The sequence below is a fragment of the Budorcas taxicolor genome, chromosome 15, assembly GCF_023091745.1.
Source record: "Budorcas taxicolor isolate Tak-1 chromosome 15, Takin1.1, whole genome shotgun sequence".
Classification (NCBI taxonomy): domain Eukaryota; kingdom Metazoa; phylum Chordata; class Mammalia; order Artiodactyla; family Bovidae; genus Budorcas; species Budorcas taxicolor.
Window position 1 is genome coordinate 78,989,617 of NC_068924.1, and position 17,823 is coordinate 79,007,439.

Below are 17,823 nucleotides of genomic sequence, written 5' to 3' on the forward strand. Positions count from 1 at the left end.
CGGCTTCCTTCCCTTCCTCCTTGGCTAATGCTGGCCCACTCAGAATATGGCTGGGGGAGGGGCTGGTCACAGTAGTGCTTTAACTGGCTATGGTGCCTGGGAGGTCAAGTTAAATCAGTGTGGAAGAGCAGAAGCATTTGTTCCCTTCTTAACACACGGAGAGGGATGCTGTGTGGACTGCTTTCTACTTGACCTTATGTAATAGCTTTGTGCTGCGTTTGCTGTTGCAGTCCAGGAAGCCTTCCAGTCTCCAAGACATTATTTTACATTAAACCTTATACCTCCCCTGTATTCCCTGACATTTGAAAATAGATCAAGGAGGGAAGAAACTGAAGTCCATTTCATGCTGAGGGGTAGGTTGTGGAAAGGAGAGCATAAATGGGCAGAGGGGAGTGGATGACAAGTTTCGTATTTTTAAATTGAGCCAAGAAAGCATTCCTTCTGAGTGGGGCCAGTTGGCACTCTTCCTGCTATTTTAGTTCTGGCTTCTCCTTCCTACTGGCCAGTCAATTGTATTAAGTGTTTGATGTGAGTTTGAACTGTGGTCTCTGGGGCCCGGGGGAGGGCGGGGGAAACAGCTGGTGCCTTCATCAGGCTATCTCCATTACGCTTCTTTTCAGGGTCTTAGGGGGAGGGTGGTAGAGGAATTGGGTGTGTGTTAGCAGCCTCCTAGTGACTCTCAGTAGTGGGGTTGGATTGTTGGGCACTTTTAATGCTATGTGGGATGTTGGCTAGTTGGAATGTAGCAAAACCTTTTCCCAATCACATTCTTTCCTCTGCCTCCCCTCCTTCTAATTCTTTCCTCTTTGGGCTGACTGGGAGAGAAAGGGGTATATGTGAAGTTACATAGCAAAACAGAGTCATACTTTCCCAGCCATTCAATATTCAGCTTAAGTCTCGGTCCCTTCCACTGACTTTCTCCTTCTTTGTTATTTCTTTGGTGGGTTTTCTGACTGTCTGCAAACAGCCAGAGAGAGGAGAGGAGTAGGAGCGGGGCCTTCGGTGAAGTCGTGCTGAATTGCGATCAGTTGGCTTCACAGGTCTGCTTCCCTCCCTCACATTGTGGGGTGACTGTATTTCTGAGTCAGCATGCATTTTCTGTCTCACCTGCTCAATTTGAGGCAGAGAACTTGCTGAGTATCCCTTTAGAGTAACAGAAACATTGATACTGGTGTGTCTGGTTCTCTGTCTGGGGTGTGTGTTTTTTTAAGTATCTTAAAAAAAAAATATCTTAAACTCTCCTACTGTGCGGTTTTATCTGCTTTTGGTATAATCATCTCCCACGAATTTATTTGGCTTGGAGTATGAATGAAGGAGAATTGGGTAAGAATACTAACTTTTAAATTAATACGAATGTTTAAAGTTATTCCTGAATTTGATTCAGCGCTGTGTAAGAGATTATAAACTGTGTGTGCCTCAGTGATACAGCGTGCAGTGGCAAGGCTCTGGTCTGAAATACAGGGTGAATATGGCTAAATATTCTTTTTTCTGTCCAGTCCTAGAATGACTTGATTATTGTGTCTATGCTTGCCCCATCTCCTTGTATCTGGTTATATCATAGCCAGATACGGACTAATTCATTCTAATTGTGCTGTTTTCGACATCTCTTTTTGCATCAACATGTACCATCCAAATCAGGTTTCCGCACAGGGAGCTTCTAGCAGCCAAGGAGAAAGGAAGGGGAAAAGATGAGAAATAATAGTGTATTACTTATTCGTTAGTTGCCTGGAATGTCCCCCTGGTTTGTGAGCTCTGTGCTGTAGACCTTTATGCAAGGGGAATTGAGCCCTGGGGGCAAAGGGTGTTACTTTGGATTTCAAGAATCTGGTCAATAGGGCTTGACTTCTTTATGCATCTTTGCTTTCGGAGTTTAAGGCTAACACCCAGTGGGCTTGTATGAGACAATAGGAAAATGTATCATTTATTCCATTCTTGGTTTGAGCTGAGGGCTTTTATAAAGGGAGGGAGGCTTTCCTTCCTGATGAGGTGCCAAACCTGCAGCCCCGACCGGCTCAGGGGGCAGCAGTGAGCAGGAAACGCTGAGTTTGTAGTGCTGACCTTTCTTGCTGCAAGAGCTACTGTGCAACCCCTAGGAGGCCTCGCTTCACTCCCTGGGGAAATAGAGAACGTCGCTCCCGGCATCTGCGGGTGCCTGTTCCGCCTCTCCACAGGGTGGAGTTTGCTGTCTTTTGTTTGTTCTCTGTGGGGCCTTTTAGAAAGCAGCTTTATGCGCTGGTGGCGAAGAGGCTGAAAGACTTTGAAAACGGCAGAAATGGGTGATAGAGAGCAGGACAGAGGATGTGTTCTGAAGTAGTTTTCCCAGGGGCGAGTATTCTCTTGACTGAATTCAGATTGGTGATCAGGTTGCCATGATGGAGCTTTCTGTGAGATGTATCACACACAGCTGAGCTGAGTATAACACCAGCAGCAGCTTTAAAATCCCCAGTCCCCCAAGTGAAAAAACTAGCCAAGAAGGAATCTTGAAAATCGCCCCAGCTCCTCTGAGCCCTTAGGTCCTCACACAGGATCTTTCCGCTGATTCGTAAAGGCCCGAGCTTTGTCCCCTGTAGCTTGGGGCAGGGAGGAGGGTTGTTTTCCCTGAACATGATAAGGAGCTGCACGGGGCAGAGTGGGAGCCCGGGCTGGCGATTGGTAGACAGGATGCCCTGGAATGCGGCTGGCGTGCAGCCCAGAATCCAGCACTTTGTATTTGTTTGTTTCTGGGAGACTGTGGTCTGGTGCTACTGTGACAGGAAGTGAGAAAGCTGGGAGTGGGGGAGCCGAGAGGGGTGATGTCTTTGTGGTTCTCCTGTGAAATCTCTTTGTCCCTGGAGAGCCGCTCTGCTGCCGGGCTCCACCGAGAAGAGAGCAGCCTTTGTGTGTCTAGTGGGTCTCAGGGCAGTGAGCTTCTCCGAGGGCTAGGGAGTGTGAGCTGTGACTGTGCCTTTTGCATTTAGCGCTCGAGTTAAATAAATGGCGACCGTCTCTTAATATTGGGGTTTCCCTGGCTTTATGTGTGCTGATACTATTTATAGATCTCTAGGATTTAATTAAGGAAGGACTAATAGAAGGAGGTAGATGTTTATTTTATGTCATTCACGGTATATATTGCAGATATGTTGTTGCGTCTGAAAAGGATAGAAACAGGCAATTCCTTTTTTTAAATATAAGTTTATTTATCTTAATTGGAGGCTAATTACAATATTGTAGTGGTTTTGCCATACATTGACATGAGTCAGCCATGGGTGTACATGTGTCCCCATCCTGAACCCCCCTCCTACCTCCCTCCCCATCCCATCCCTCTCTGTCATCCCAGTGCACCAGCCCCAAGCGCCCTGTCTCATGCGTCGTAGAAACAGGCAATTCCAATTGATGCCTTAGTCCGTACGGAGCTGGAGAAACCTACTTATTAAAAAGAATGGTCTCTGTATTTACTCACTTCACTGTGCCAGCGACGGGGGACCCATTGCCCCTGGCCAGGGCCCGGACCTGAGCTGCCTACATCGGGAGCATGGCGCCTTCAGCTCTGGGCCACCAAGGGGAGCGCCCGCCCGCGCCCCCGCTTTTCAGTACTGAGAGGCGCTGGCAGTTCTCTGCAGTCCAGTGGGCCATGGTTGGCCGTTTTCAGGGATTTCCACCCTCCCTCGTCTAGACTGAAACAGCACCTGTAGCGCCCCGCCCCTCCCCACCCCCAGCTCCCCTTGGTTTGTGTTTTCCCTGCCCTCCATTCCAGCTGTGAAACAGGCATCTCTTCTCAATTTGTGGATTGGGTGGCTGAGTCTTCAGCTTCTCACGGAGCTGGCTCGTCCCTGAAAATGCACACAAGCGGCCTTTGACGACGCTGGAGGACAGCTGCCCTGGAGGCAGATTGCTGACATCCCGCTAGAACAATCCCTCCCCTCTGTTCTGATGCTGGCCAGCACAGTCTTCCCCGCTTCTAGTTCCTTCTGCCTTCCATCCCACCTCCGATCTCTGCTATTGGTTTAGAGAGGTGTCACATTAAAAATGGTAGTAGGGATATTTGTGATTAGATTTTCTTTCTTGAGCTGTGCTTAGAGAATGTGGCAAGTAGCCAGATTTCAATAGCAGGCCTTTCAGGGGAAAAGGAGGTGATTTGTACAAAGTAATACTTCTTTTGTTTCTCTTAGCTTTTCTCCTGAGTTCTTGTTCCTTTTAAAATGAGAAATCTAAGGTATTTCAATTCTGGCTATTCTCCTCCAGAACTGAGTAAGGTCTTGCTCTTTAAAATGAAGGCAATGCCCAAGGTCTAGGTGCTTCCACCTCACCCTTGGTCACCGCCCCTCCATCCCCCTACCCAAAATTTGCCTTTGGTCACCTTCGGTATTTGAATTAGAATGACTTTTAACCGCAAGGAACAGGAAAGTTCATGCTCACCCTAGCCTTCCTAGGGGAAGGAGCATGGACTTGGAGCAGGAAAGATGCGCTGCTGCCACTCACTGGCTGTGTTGGCCTTGGGCAGGAAACGGAATCCTTCTGATGTGCAGGTTTACTCGTCTACAACAGGGGCCAATGCTACCTCAGAGGTTGTTGGGAAGAGTGTGTGTGTTTATTTATAGGCAGAGGTCAGTAATTAATAACTCACAGATAGTCTCCCCCTGTAAGGTCAGATTTTCTTCTTTTAGAGCGAAGCATTTCCTTCAGCCATCTGCCCTGCGGCTGAAACAGGGCCTTCGCACCTCGTGATTTCCTCACAGACTCACACTTGTCTCTCTTGCTTGTATCAAAAGAGGCACAGCCTAAACCTGATGGAACGGGTGTCTTGTTGCTCATTTTAGGGCTCAGGGCTTTCTGAGGAAGCTGGACTGTAGATATGATTCAGTTGCATGCTTTCAGCTTTTCCAGGTCATGTTCAAATAATGGGCAAAAGAGTCGGTGGGAATACCAGAGATAGAAAGTTAGGCGGTTCGGTGAGAAGCTGCCACTTTAAAAAAGGAATGTGAGCTCAAACAGTTGGGTGACCTCTAGTAAACCTTAAGGTTAAGCTTTTTTCCCGTGGATTTTTTTTTTTTTTTCTAGCCTGTGGTAGTGAAGAGTGTAAGGTATCCTAGTTAATTTTAGCATTTCTCTTTCATGAGACAGAAGTGAAGTTCCGTTTTGACTAGACTTTTCCTAATTTCCTTTTGTATGCTGACCTCCCTCTCTTTCTCCCACTTTTTGTAGAATGGAGAAAGGCATTTGGCCTCTCCCCTTCCTCCAGTCTGACACCTCCCTCTGGTTTTCTTTTTTTTTTTTTGGCCCCTCCTTCTTATCTTTGTTTTCTTATCGGCCTCTCCCTAAAGCTCTGCTTTCTCCTTATAAGGCTGGCTGAGGTGCCTCTGTCAGGGTTGCAACAGGGATACAGGTAAGTAACTCGACGTGTCTCAGACTCAGGATTGAGAGAAAATTCAGTGCTATCTGTCCCAGCGGAAGGCCTTGGAGAGGCACGTGGTTAGTGGGGGAGGAGGAGGAGGCAGCCTGGCCCGAGAGATCAGAAGGACTTGTTAGACCAGTCCTGCCTGTGTGTCATACGCCCTCCAGAGAAGCAGGTTTTGTTTCTTTCCATACTCTTTCAGTCCTGGGCCCCCTCAGTAGACGAGAGCCACACCCTTACTTTGTTTCAAAGCCAGCCTAGCATTTAGCCATTTTAGTATGTTACGGTTTGGGGGGTTCCAGAGCAATAAGAATGTTCCATCTGGTTTCTGAATTTAGGGTCAAGATGGTGGAGGTGATTTTTTTTTTTTTTCTTATAAAGTCACAGTAAAAAACATTTAAATCCTGGAACAGGTAACTAGAATATTTAAGGTGTCCTAGTGACCTATAGAGATTGCTAGCTCAGCTGCCTTTTAATGAGGAGTATTTCTTTAAAACAAAACAAAACCCAAACACGTTTCATGTATTTGTTTTCCTTTTTTTTTCCTCAGAAACTCCAGTGAGATAGCATGGTCACTCTTTCCTAAGAGGAGGGTGATTTACCAGACTCCCTTAATTCATGAGATTTAGGTGGTGCTGGTGGTAACAAACCCCCGCCTGCCAAGGCTCATCCCTGGGCAGGAAGACACCCTGGAGGAGGGCATGGCAGCCCACTCCAGTGTTCTTGCCTGGAGAATCCCGTGGGCAGAGGAGCCTGGCGGGCCACAGTCCACGGGGTCACAAAGAGTTAGGTATGACTGAAGGGACTTCGCATGCATGCAGTGGTGGAGGCGGTGAGACCTAGTTCTTCCTTTTAGAGACTCCTCGGTCAGCCTTTTGGGTGCTCTTAAGTGGAGAAGCTGGGCCTGTCACAGGGAGCAAGGAAACTGCTAAATACTTGAGGCAAGTCAGGTTCTGGAATATCAGTCCTGTAATTCTGAGAAGTGCGCAGTTGGCAGGAGGTTGTGAAGTGAACATAGTCCTCTCTCCGTCTTACTGCAGATCCTGTCCAGGGTCTGAGTTGGTGTGGGAGCGAGTCTTTCCAGCAGGGAGAAACACTAGTATTGTTCTGACTGAGCTTTGAATTGTTCTCAGTTCAGATGGTGGAACTTCAAGTGGTGGGTGGGGTGCTTAGACTTTGGACTTTGGTGTAAGCACTCTGTGATTAAGAAGCCCTGGAAAACTATCGACAAAATATATTCCTTTTGATTTAACAATTAAGTGTGGGTTTTCTCTCTGTGTGGTTGAACCGGACTATTTTGGTGTGAACTTGGCAAATGCCAGTCGAGGCCAATAGATGCCCTTGCATGTCTAGAACACCTGCGCGTTTTGGCTTGATTCTGTTCTGTGGTGTCACGGGCGCTGTGCTTCACTGATGTGTGTCCCTCAGTAGGTGGCTCTGTCTGTACCTTTTAAACAAGCTGTCTGGAATCCCTAGGATGATGCAGTTTTTGCTTATCATTGCGTTTAGAGGGAAGACATAACTTCATCTTTGATTCTGTAATGAAGAAATAGAAGGGAAGAGCGCTGCCTATGAACCTGGCTACAGAAGATAAAATTTCTTTTTTCTTGGTTTCTTCCAGAGCCCAAAGACTGTTTTTTGGGGTTTAGAGTTTTCCATCTGAAGACAAATAATCTTCCTCTTCCCACCGAGATTTATATGCCTAATTTTGGTCATCACTTTGGTTATACTTAGCTGAATTGTGTGGAGGTGGGAGAGAGGTTCAGAGTCACCCTGTCTATAGTTTTACATATCTTATAAAGCTAAACTCTGAAAAGTTAACAAAAAGTAAAACTTACATGGGGTTATTTATAATTTCTCCAAGGTCTCACAGTCTGTTTCTGGCAAAGCCAGGTCTTGAACTCCAGGTCCTTTGACCTCTGGAGAAGGAAATGGCAACCCACTCCAGTACTCTTGCCTAGAAAATTCCGTGGATGGAGGAGCCTGGTGGGCTACAGTCCATGGGGTCACGAAGAGTCGGACACAACTGAGCGACTTCACAACCCTTAAGAGTGTGAAGAATTCCCATAGCCTGTAGTTTACGGAACTACAGTTATTGGCGAAGGGCTGCCTGCGGGGATGAGTGGTTTCTTCAAATACCCCAGCAACACCTCCGGAACCAACACCTCCAAACCAACACCTCCCAAACCTTAGTCCTTTATGTTAGCTGTTGGTAGTAGTAGTAGTTGCTCAGTTGTGTCCGACTCTTTGCGACCCCATGGACTGCAGCACGCCAGGCCTCCCTGTCCATCACCAACTCCCGGGGTTCACTCAAACTCATGTCCGTCGAGTCGGTGATGCCATCCAGCCATCTCATCCTCCGTTATCCCCTTCTCCTCCTGCCCTCAATCCCTCCCAGCATCAGGGTCTTTTCAGATGAGTCAGCTCTTCACATCAGGTGGCCAAAGTACTGGAGCTTCCGCTTCAGCGTCAGTCCTTGCAGTGAATCCTCAGGACTGGTCTTCTCTGGGGGGACTGGCGGGGCCTCCTTGCAGCGGTGTGGTAGCAGTAGCTTTCTGTGCTCGGGGCGTGTGCAGAGTGCTTGCCGTGGAGCGCCTCATTTCATCCTCGCAGCCGTCCTGTGTGTCTTGTTTCTCCATTTTACAGAAAAGAAACCTGAGGATTAGAGAGATTTGCCCAAAGTCATATAGCTAAGAAGTGACATAGCTGAGATTTGAACACAGCCAGTGTGATTCTGAAGTTGATAGTCTTAACCTCTAAGAATCCTCATTCCAAACTGTTTCTGCAGCCTGTTTACAGTAGAACATCATCGTGGGGACTGTGCTGTAGGCACGTGACTTTTTGCCCTGATGCCTGGTTGACATTGTTGAACTGTTTGGTCTTTCTGGGTATCTAATTTAATTCAACTTTGTTTTTTTGGTTTAGAGTTCTTATAGAAGAGACTGGATATTTGCCATCGTCCATGCTTGAATATAGGAACCCTATAAATTCAGGGTCTATAGGTCTTGGCTTGTTAAGAATAAAGAAAGGTATGCTCAGAAAATCTAGTGATAGGTGAATTGCAAGTTGCCCCTGTTCACTTTGCTTCCCTCCCCCACCTTGGGAATTCCTCAGTGAGCTTTTCTTCGCGGGGGAGGGGGGGCGGGTGGTGGCTTCACTGCGTATCTTGCAGGATCTTAGTTCCCTGACCGAGGATTGAACCTGGGACTGTGACAATGACAAGCCCCAGGGCCTCGTCACTGGGCCGCCAGGGAATTCCCAACGATCTTTTTTTAGGGAGGACAAGTGTAATCCATTGAAAATAAAAGTAGCAAACCGGTAAAGGTGTTGGCCTGTAGTCTTGAGGCTTTCCTGACTCGTAACTGCCAAAATTAGTTAATGGTTTGCAGATTCTGGTCTCTAGGATAATTTGTTTCTTATGCTGTGTATGTTTGGCATGAGACTCAAGTCTCAGAGTCCTGAGGTGATGTCCTGTATAGCTTACCCTAACCGCTTCATTCTCTTCCCCCACATAGGCTTTCCTTCCATTTATTTATTTTTTTAATCCCACTTATTTCTTATATGGAGACATTATGGGTAACCCGTTAACCTAAAGCTAAGTAGAAACTTTTTCTTTTCCCTTTTTCCTTTGATATTTGGGAATAAACCTTTTAAGAGTTGTAGGAGAGAGGTGTTGGACTATCATTTTATATTCGACTTAAGTTCAAAATTTGCTATTAACTGAGACCTTGGGTAATTTCTTCACCTGTAGCTCGTTTTCTCATTTGCAGTAAAACTTCCTTAGAGCCCTTGGAAGGGTTGCCAGGATAATAAATCGAAAACACTCAGTGATTGCTAGCTCTTTCACCTTCCCTTTCTCCTTGTTAAGAAACTGCTGAAGCCTCGAGTAGGGCATCGAGAGTCGATTATAGCAGATGTGTGATTCTGTGACGGCTGCCAGGCGCTGGAGAGAAGCCCCCTGCGTCCCAGAAACACTGGTCTAGGTAGGACCTCCTAGTAAATAGTGCTGGAGTAGGGAAACCAGCTTATGCACTCCTTAGAACCCAGCTATGCCCTTGACCCAGTTAATTTCATCTACTAGTTCACAAAATAGTTTTAGGCTGAGGCATTATCATTAAGTAATGTAATTGGGAGATAAAAACTAAATCTTGAAACAGCTTAATACCCCACATTTATATAATGTACGTTGTCTTGGCTGCTCCTCGCTGTGGCTCTGGGCTAGGCTGGGCTGGCGGTGTTGGCACCTTAGAGACGAGAACGTGGCAGGCCTTGCTGCCGTCGTTGGCTAGTGCCGGAGCTGGGACGGGGTGTGTCTTCTGAGTCCAGTTCTGTCCTGCAAAGCTCTGCTTCTGCCCTGTTCCGGGCAGATAAGCCTCCCCCATGCTTTTAGTCCTAGGAATCTGATCTTCTTTCTTCATGTTTCCACTTTCTCCAAATTAGGGCCGGGAGGTCCGCTTTAAAAACCATGGAGATGGGAGAAGCTAATGTCTCCAGATCCTGCTTCCCAAGCTGGAGCCCTGGGTAGAGCCCCCTTACCCTTCCTAAAGTCATGGGGTCAAATGGCGGTGATTTTATGGCAGACTGACAGTTTCTCTTTGCAACAGGGAATGTTGTCACTGTATGCTCGATAGTAGTGGTAGTTTGGTCTTTTATTAGCAAAGAAAATTACAGGGTGGAGACTGCCCGAGTAGTAACTGCAGTTCAGACTGACCTGGGAGAAGCTCTTGAGCTCAGAGTCCTCTTAGTATGGAAGGTTCGTAGGTCACTAATATAGTGGGTAAGCACACTGCTTAAAATTCAGTAATAAAAATGAAAGGGAGGAATATTTTTTAAAAATAAGACTTTTGAGTAGCCTGTTGCTATGTAGGGGATTGAGAAAGCGACAGCGGCCTTTGAACTTAGAGGAAGAACAGGGGTTAGTAAGTGGCTGTGGGAGCCCAGAGCGCAGGCTGAAGGACCTCGTTCCTGGACTTAGGGCCTGGACCCACTGGGAGGAGTCTGGGGGATGGAGAATTAATTAAGGAGTTTGAAAAGTGAAAGTTCCTCCGCCTGTCCGACCCTTCGTGACCCCATGGATATGCAGTCCATGGACTTCTCCAGTCCAGAGTACTGGAGTGGGGAGCCGCTCCCTTCTCCAGGGCACCTTCCCAAGCCAGGGATGGAACCCAGGTCTCCCGCACTGCAGGCAGACTCTTTACCAGCTGAGCCACCGGGAAGCCCAGGGGGTTTGTTGGGCGCCTGTCTGTTAGTCCCTCTGGACACTTGTGCTTGCTGAATGCTGCGTGTGCGCTGGAGCAGATAGGCCTGAGCATCCGTGCTCGGCCGGGGCCTGGGGAGCGTGGGAAAGGGAACTGAAGCACAAGGCTGAGCCTGACTAGTCCCCACATGCCTTCCCCAGCACGACTATTGCACTGGTTTCCCAACGTCTTTGTGGGCATGCTGGGACTGGGCTCTTGACGTTTCTGCCTCAGGGGTGGGGAGGAGGTGGAAGGGCGTTCCTAAAGCAGTTTTCCCAATTTGGTTGCTGGGAACAGGGGGTAAATGAATTTTCTATCCATATTATAACCTGCTCCTAGTGCTCTGCAGAAGTAGCGGTAGAGAAACTCTGACATGACTGCAGAATCCAGGTTTTATTGAAAGCTACATTCAGGGTCCGCGTATTTGAAGACAGCAAAGTCCAAAGGGGATCTGTCACATTAAGCAATTCCAGGTCAGGTTTTAAATTACCCCCGTTCCTAGATGTTTTTTCCCCCATATCTGCCCTTGCTCCTTTTTTTTTTTTTTTTAATACATTAGATATATTTTATTTTCCTCTCACTCCTGTTTTTCCTCCACGTATTCCTACAGCTCTCTCCTTCCTGCTTCCTCCTTGCTGTGGTGGCTGGGATGCTTCTCCCATGATACTTTGGATCTAGCCTGGGCTGTTTTCTGTTAAACCAATCAGTTTCGACCTTCTCTTAACAGGTGTGTATATAAATATGTTTATTAACAATAAAAAATTGTTAAGTGCTTTTTTTCTGGAGGGGTTGATGAGCGGGTGGGAAATAGAGGAGAGGGTTTATTCTGAAACCCACCTTTCAACGCAGTGCATCTGGGACTCCCCAGAAGGCCTCCCACTGCCAACTCGTAAGAGAGAGAAGCGCGACTGGACCCAACAGTGCAACTGCGGTGCCCCTCCACTCGCTAGCCAGTCGGTAGTTCACGGCACAGGGTGTGGGGCGCCCTTCAGTTCTGAACAGCGTATGGTGGTAGTTACACACAAATCCCCTATAGGTGCTTGGGTGTTTACCTTTAGTTGGAATAAGTACAGAGGCAAAAATGGAGCCTATTTAGAGCTTTCTTCAGGATGGCAGGGGTGTAGGAAGTCCCAGCTATCAACTAAAGGTTAGTCTATGAACTGCTAGAAGGGATAACTTCATTATAGCTTCATATGATGGCTCCTTTTCCTACTCCACAGCAGGATGTGGAGGTCACTGAAAATGGTTCCTTTCTGCGCAGTCTTTTTCATTCTGCTGCTTTCTTGTCCGTTAGCCAAGGCACACATTCGGCCTTCAATATTGTATAGTTTTGAAAAGTAGAAAAGCCCCTTTATATATGTATTCAGTTTGAGGGCCTTAGTTTTATTTCCTGCCTTTGATGGTGAGAGCATTTTTTTGTTTTTGCTTCTTCCATTTCTTGTTGGTAGTCTACCTTAGCACGTTCGTTCAGTGTGTTTTGTCACCACTGCCGCAGTTTCAGTGTTCGGACCTGGGGGACGGGAACTTAGGTCTGCCCTGCCCCTCTGTCTCCAGAGGCGGCTAGCCCCGCAGGACCCTGAATGCTTGTCTGTGGTGCGGAGGTGCAGCTTCACTGAGAAAAAGAGCTGACTTTAATCTCGTGTATGAGCGGTCCTGAGCCCCATCCTCTCTTACTGACAGTGCAGGGCATGGGTCTGGTTGCACCTTTGCTTTCAACGGCTGTTCCGGGCGCGCTGTTAGAGGGTAGTGGGCAGAGGACCCTGCTGCTGCAGGCGCCGGTGGCGGGCCCAAGGCTTGGTGGCGGCTCTCTGCAGGCAGACGGCGAGGGGCATCTCTGGCTCTGGGGTGAACCGTGCGCCTGTCCTCTCTGACCTGTGCCCTTCTCTCCCCTCTCTCGCCTCCCCGGTAGTGTGCAGTGAGGGGCCTCCTCCCTCCCCCCCTCCCTCAGTGGGCCACCTTCTCTTGCCCTGCCCTCACCTCCATGGACGACTCGGAGGTGGAGTCGCCCGCCAGCATCCTGGCCTCCGTGAAGGAGCAGGAGGCGCAGTTTGAGAAGCTGACCCGGGCGCTGGAGGAGGAGCGGCGCCACGTCTCGGCGCAGCTGGAGCGCGTCCGCGTCTCCCCGCAGGACGCCAGCCCGCTCCTGGCCAACGGCACGCTCACCCGGCGGCACCAGGTAACCCTCCGTCCGTCCGCCAGGCCTGCCCGCGGACACGGACCCCTCGGGGAGGCTGCTGTCCACACGGCGGGCGTCCCGTGCCCCTGCCTCGTGATCGCCTTCGCAGGGCGCTCGGGACTGGTTAAGACAGAGGACATTGCCGCTCTGCCGAGTTGCGTGGACGTCTCTCTGGAAGCATCCATCTGACTTCCTGTCGGCTGCAGTGGGGTTTCTGGGTCGGGATGCCGTTCTGGTAGTGGCAGATCATATAATTTGAAGCTGTACTTAAGTTACTTTTTTTTTTCCTGGTTTCCCTCTTCCTCCATATCAAAAATTCAGGATATTAAATGCCTGCTTCGTGGTTGGGGAAATTGGACATCTTGCATCCTCATTCTCCCTCAGAGAACAGTTTGCTCAGAGGCGTGGCAGTGTCGGTAAATTGTGTATTCCGGCTCCACACTCTTTTTGTTGGCTGTGCAAGTCATTTTTTGGAGAAGGGGGTCATTGTTAATTCTTTTGGTTAGAGTTGGAGAGGGAGCATCATGCTGCTATTTAAGCCGGATGACCGCAGGAGCCAGTGGTCTCTGGGTTGGCTGACTCGGCTGTGACTCTGAAGTGAGTTGGTGTTCGAAACGAGAAGTATCTTGTGTTTCCTATGGTTTCTGTAGTCTGACTTTGCTGTGATGTAATCTGTCTGAGGTTTTGTGTGTGTGTGTGCGTGTGTGTGCGTGTGTGTGCTCGTGTGTATGTGTGTGTGTAGTAGGCACTGCCTGATAGACTTCGTCTTAAGAGATCCTGATGGGAGTCGAGAGCAATGCTCATGCTTGCTTATTAATGTTTGAAATGGAGCAGGTCCCTCAGGCTAAGGAGCTTGTTGAGTGAGAGGATATAATCTCCATTGGGGACGATCAGGAATTTGGAACCGTGTGTTTGCAGTGCTTCCAGGCTTTTTACAGGAACAAGAATAGAGGCTTAGGGTTGGAGGGGTATATATTGCAAAGGAGAGCAGGACCGCTCAGCCTTGGAGGTGGTGGGGAATTCCAGGATTTAGTACATGGAGTCTCTCTCTCTCTTTTATTTTTAACTTCTGCTCAGCAGTGAAACCACACCCTTCCTTCTTCCTGAAAATAATGTTTAACTTCCTTTGCCCACAGCATTACACGTCCTACGTAATGGGAGTAGGGTAGGAAGAGTCTCTCAAGGTGGCTGAATCTCAGTGCATGCTTTCTGAAGGGGAGTGGTCAAATCTGTTTTACATAGTATAAGGCCATGAGATTATTCCCTGTTGCTTCGGATGGAGCAACTTAACAACATTTTTGAATGTGTTCTGTGGATCTTATAATTGGTGATGAAGATATTGAGACATTTGTTTGCTTAAAGGGGGTTGAGATGCTTATTTTCTTCCTGCTTGGAAAGAGGAACTCATATCTCTTGCTTCTTTCTTTATAAAGCTGCCTGGTGTGGGAGTTTCCCAAGGTTATAGAGTGTGAAGATGCATGAAACACTAAAGGCTTTTGGAAACCCCACACCCTAGCTTTTCCAACTTTCCTATGTTCTGATGGCTTTCCAAACAGATTTCATGGGGAACTTACCTTATTCAGAAAAGAGTTTTGTGTGCCTCAGATGTGCAGGCACTATTGAGGGCGCTAGGGAGGCGCTGAACAGAGCTGGCCAGAGCACGCAAGCACCTCTGCCCTCAGAGCCCTCGCAGTCTCATGCTTCAGGGACGGGCCGCCTGAGCTCCAGGCCCAGTTGCGGGTCTGAGGTGCTGAGTCTAAGGCATGATGTGGTTCTTTTATCCGTACTGACTCCAGGCCACACATGCCTTCTTGAAAGCCCTTTTCCTGTTTGGAAAAAGGTCATTTGTGTTTGATAGAGCAGAAGAAGGCCGCGAATCGAACTGTCTTCCTGTGGGCTCTGTTTCAGAACGGCCGCTTTGTGGGCGATGCTGACCTTGAGCGACAGAAATTTTCAGATCTAAACCTCAACGGACCCCAGGTACCTCTTTTGGTTCAAGGTCTGGGTTGCTTGTTCACATCTTTTTTACTTTCCCAGCTTGAGAGCATATTGGTGTCTTCTAAATTACCTGGCACGTTGTAAACTATCATTAATTAGTTTCATTTAGTGGAAAAAAATGGAAAAAAGGGGAGCTTCAAAGTATATATATGGTTTTATTTTGGCCTTAATTATACTGGCCATTGATTTAGTATTTGATCCCTCAGTTACTGCATCCCTTTTCTAGAGTGGGCATGGTTCTACTTTGCAGAAATCCCTCCCTAAAATCTAGCTGGTCTTGAGCCTTAGGCATATCTGAAAAATAACATTGAGCCATTCAGAAGATAGCTCTTACTGAGGTTTTCTGGTTCATCTTAAAGGCTCTTATTGGGTAAACGTTGTTTTATTTGCAGGAGTGCTCAGACACAGGTATGGCTGTTTTCACACAGTTCATGCTCACCTAGATGGCTAGAACTGGGGCGTTGCATCTGCCTCTCCACTGGGGTGGTGCTGATGTAGCTGTAGTGGACTCAGTTCCTGCTTGTTCAGTGAATGGGACTGGGAACTTGTATCTTCTGCCCTTTTGTACAAGTTGGGAAAGTGGGAACAGTCACTCCTAAAAATTCAGAAGATGCGTTGTCCTCAGGGAGACTGTGCTGCTAGTTGGGATGGATCGTTAGTGTATATGGCTTAGGAGTGGCTCTTTCCTTTTTCTCTCTTCCGTGTAGGATCACAGCCACCTTCTGTACAGCACTATCCCCAGGATGCAGGAGCCGGGGCAGATTGTGGAGAGCTACACGGAAGAGGACCCCGAGGGCGCCATGTCTGTGGTCTCTGTGGAGACCTCGGACGATGGAACCACTCGGCGCACAGAGACCACAGTAAGCTGAGACTTGCGTAAGGTCTGGGGTGACGGTGGACGTCCTCCTGTGGCCTTTATTGAGGGGAAGGGCTGGGCAGTTCACTAGGGTGGCGGAAGGGCCCGTGATCTGTAGTGAAGAAAGGGCGCGCTGGCTGGACAGGGAAGCTAGAAGAGATGTGAGAAAGCCTGATGGAATGAGGAAGAGTCTCGGCAGCTTTCCTTGAGGCACTGTGACTGCCAGTGCGGGTTTGTTCCCTGCAGACTTCCCGGAAGATCGAAGGGGAGATGGTGAGATTGCTCGGCATTTCCAGGGAAAGCAAGCTGGGAGCAGAGGGTTATTTCTTAGAGGGGTCTAGAGTTTAAGCTTAATTTGTTCGTGTCATTAACGTTCCTTTTTTCTTTCCTTACTCGAAGGTCAAGAAAGTGGTGAAGACTGTGACGACTCGGACGGTGCAGCCAGTCCCTATGGGGCCCGACGGGCTGCCTGTAGACGCCTCATCGGTGTCAAACAGCTACATCCAGACTCTGGGCCGTGACTTCCGCAAGAACGGCAACGGGGGCCCTGGTCCCTACGTGGGGCAAGCAGGCACGGCCACCCTCCCCAGGAACTTCCACTACCCGCCCGACGGATACAGCCGCCACTATGAGGACGGGTATCCCGGGAGCGGCGACAACTACGGCAGCCTGTCGCGGGTGACCCGCATCGAGGAGCGGTACAGGCCCAGCATGGAAGGCTACCGGGCGCCCAGCCGGCAGGACGTCTACGGGCCGCAGCCCCAGGTCCGGGTGGGCGGGAGCAGCGTGGATCTGCACCGCTTTCATCCGGAGCCCTACGGGCTGGAGGACGACCAGCGAAGCATGGGCTATGATGACGTGGATTACGGCATGATGTCCGATTACGGCACGGGCCGGCGGACGGGGACCCCCTCCGACCCGCGGCGGCGCCTCAGGTGGGCAGGGAGGAGGGCGGCGCAGCGCCTGGCGGGCGGGCAGCTCCTCCCCGCGGGGGGCAGCGGCAGCGGGCCCCTCCCCCGCCCGCGTCTGTAGGACACCGGCCTCATCGTCCCTCTTCTGATCTTGCTAAATCCTCACCTGTTTTTTTTGGTCTCCTTTTTTCATTATAAATATCATGTATTCTAATTATAGAAAGCAACCTGTGACAGTTAATTGGTCTGTGTCCTGAGGAGAGGCCTTTGGTTCTGTGTCAAGAGTTTCTTTATTTTCTGCCTAAGATTTGACGCCCCATTTGGAACCTGATATCTGAAGCTATAGAATACTTGTTCTTGTGAATTTCTTCCACTTGTTTGGTGTTAAGAACAAGGTTAAGGATTTTAGGCTTTCAGGAGCCGACTAGACAGTTGAAAGTGCAAGTGTTAGTTGCTCAGTCGTGTCTGCCCACTCCGTGGACTGTAGCCCGCCAGGCTCCTCTGTCCATGGAATTCTCCAGGCGAGAATGCTGGAGTGGGTTGCCATTTCCTTCTCCAGGGGAATCTTCCCAACTCAGAGCTCGAAACAGGTCTCCTGCCCTGTAGGCAGATTCTTTACGGTCTGAACCACCTAAAGGTATATGTAAGAACCCTCCCTGCCGGTGGCTTGAATCTTAAGTTAAAAACCTTGATCTCACAAAAACCCTAATCCTTGTGCTTGGCTTCTTTCCTCTTACGTTGGATTTGTGATGTGAGATGGACTGGCTTTCTTAGAGGGTGGTACTTTACTGACACCCTGAAAGGCTCACTAGTCCTGACTGTACTGCTGACGTGCAAAAGGCCGTAACTGATGTGTGGACGGGTAGATGGTTTACACCGAGAAAACGCTTTAGATTGGAAGCTGCCAGACCTTTTCTGGAAAAGGGAAAGTTAGTTGCTCAGTTGTGTCCTACTCTTTGTGATCCCATGGACTGTAGCCCGCCAGGCTCCTCTGTCCATGGGGATTCTCCAGGCAAGGATACTGCAGTGGGTTGCCATTTGCTTCTCCAGGGGATCTTCCTGACCTAGGGATTGAACCCAGGTCTTCTGCATTGTAGGCAGAATCTTTACCATTTGAGCTATCAGGGAAGCCCTAACCCTTTTCTATAAAGGACCGTGGAACTAACTTAGGCTTTACAAATAATATATTGTTTTTGTTGTGTGTCATTGTTCATTATACAACCTTTTAAAATATGAAATTATATGGTTAGATAGCATGGCCGACTCAATGGGCA

General features: G+C 48.8%; 1 protein-coding gene across 1 annotated transcript in view; it reads left to right on the forward strand.

Moving 5' to 3' along the window:
- CTNND1 (catenin delta 1) overlaps window positions 1-17,823 on the forward strand; it is a 44,536-nt gene that overhangs the window by 10,223 nt on the left and 16,490 nt on the right. The window contains exons 2-6 of the mRNA XM_052652181.1: window positions 11,219-11,335; window positions 12,518-12,784; window positions 14,693-14,764; window positions 15,490-15,642; window positions 16,038-16,573. Of these exons, the coding sequence (XP_052508141.1) occupies window positions 12,590-12,784; window positions 14,693-14,764; window positions 15,490-15,642; window positions 16,038-16,573 (956 nt within the window). The 5' untranslated portion in view covers window positions 11,219-11,335; window positions 12,518-12,589. The remainder of the gene's footprint in view (window positions 1-11,218; window positions 11,336-12,517; window positions 12,785-14,692; window positions 14,765-15,489; window positions 15,643-16,037; window positions 16,574-17,823) is intronic.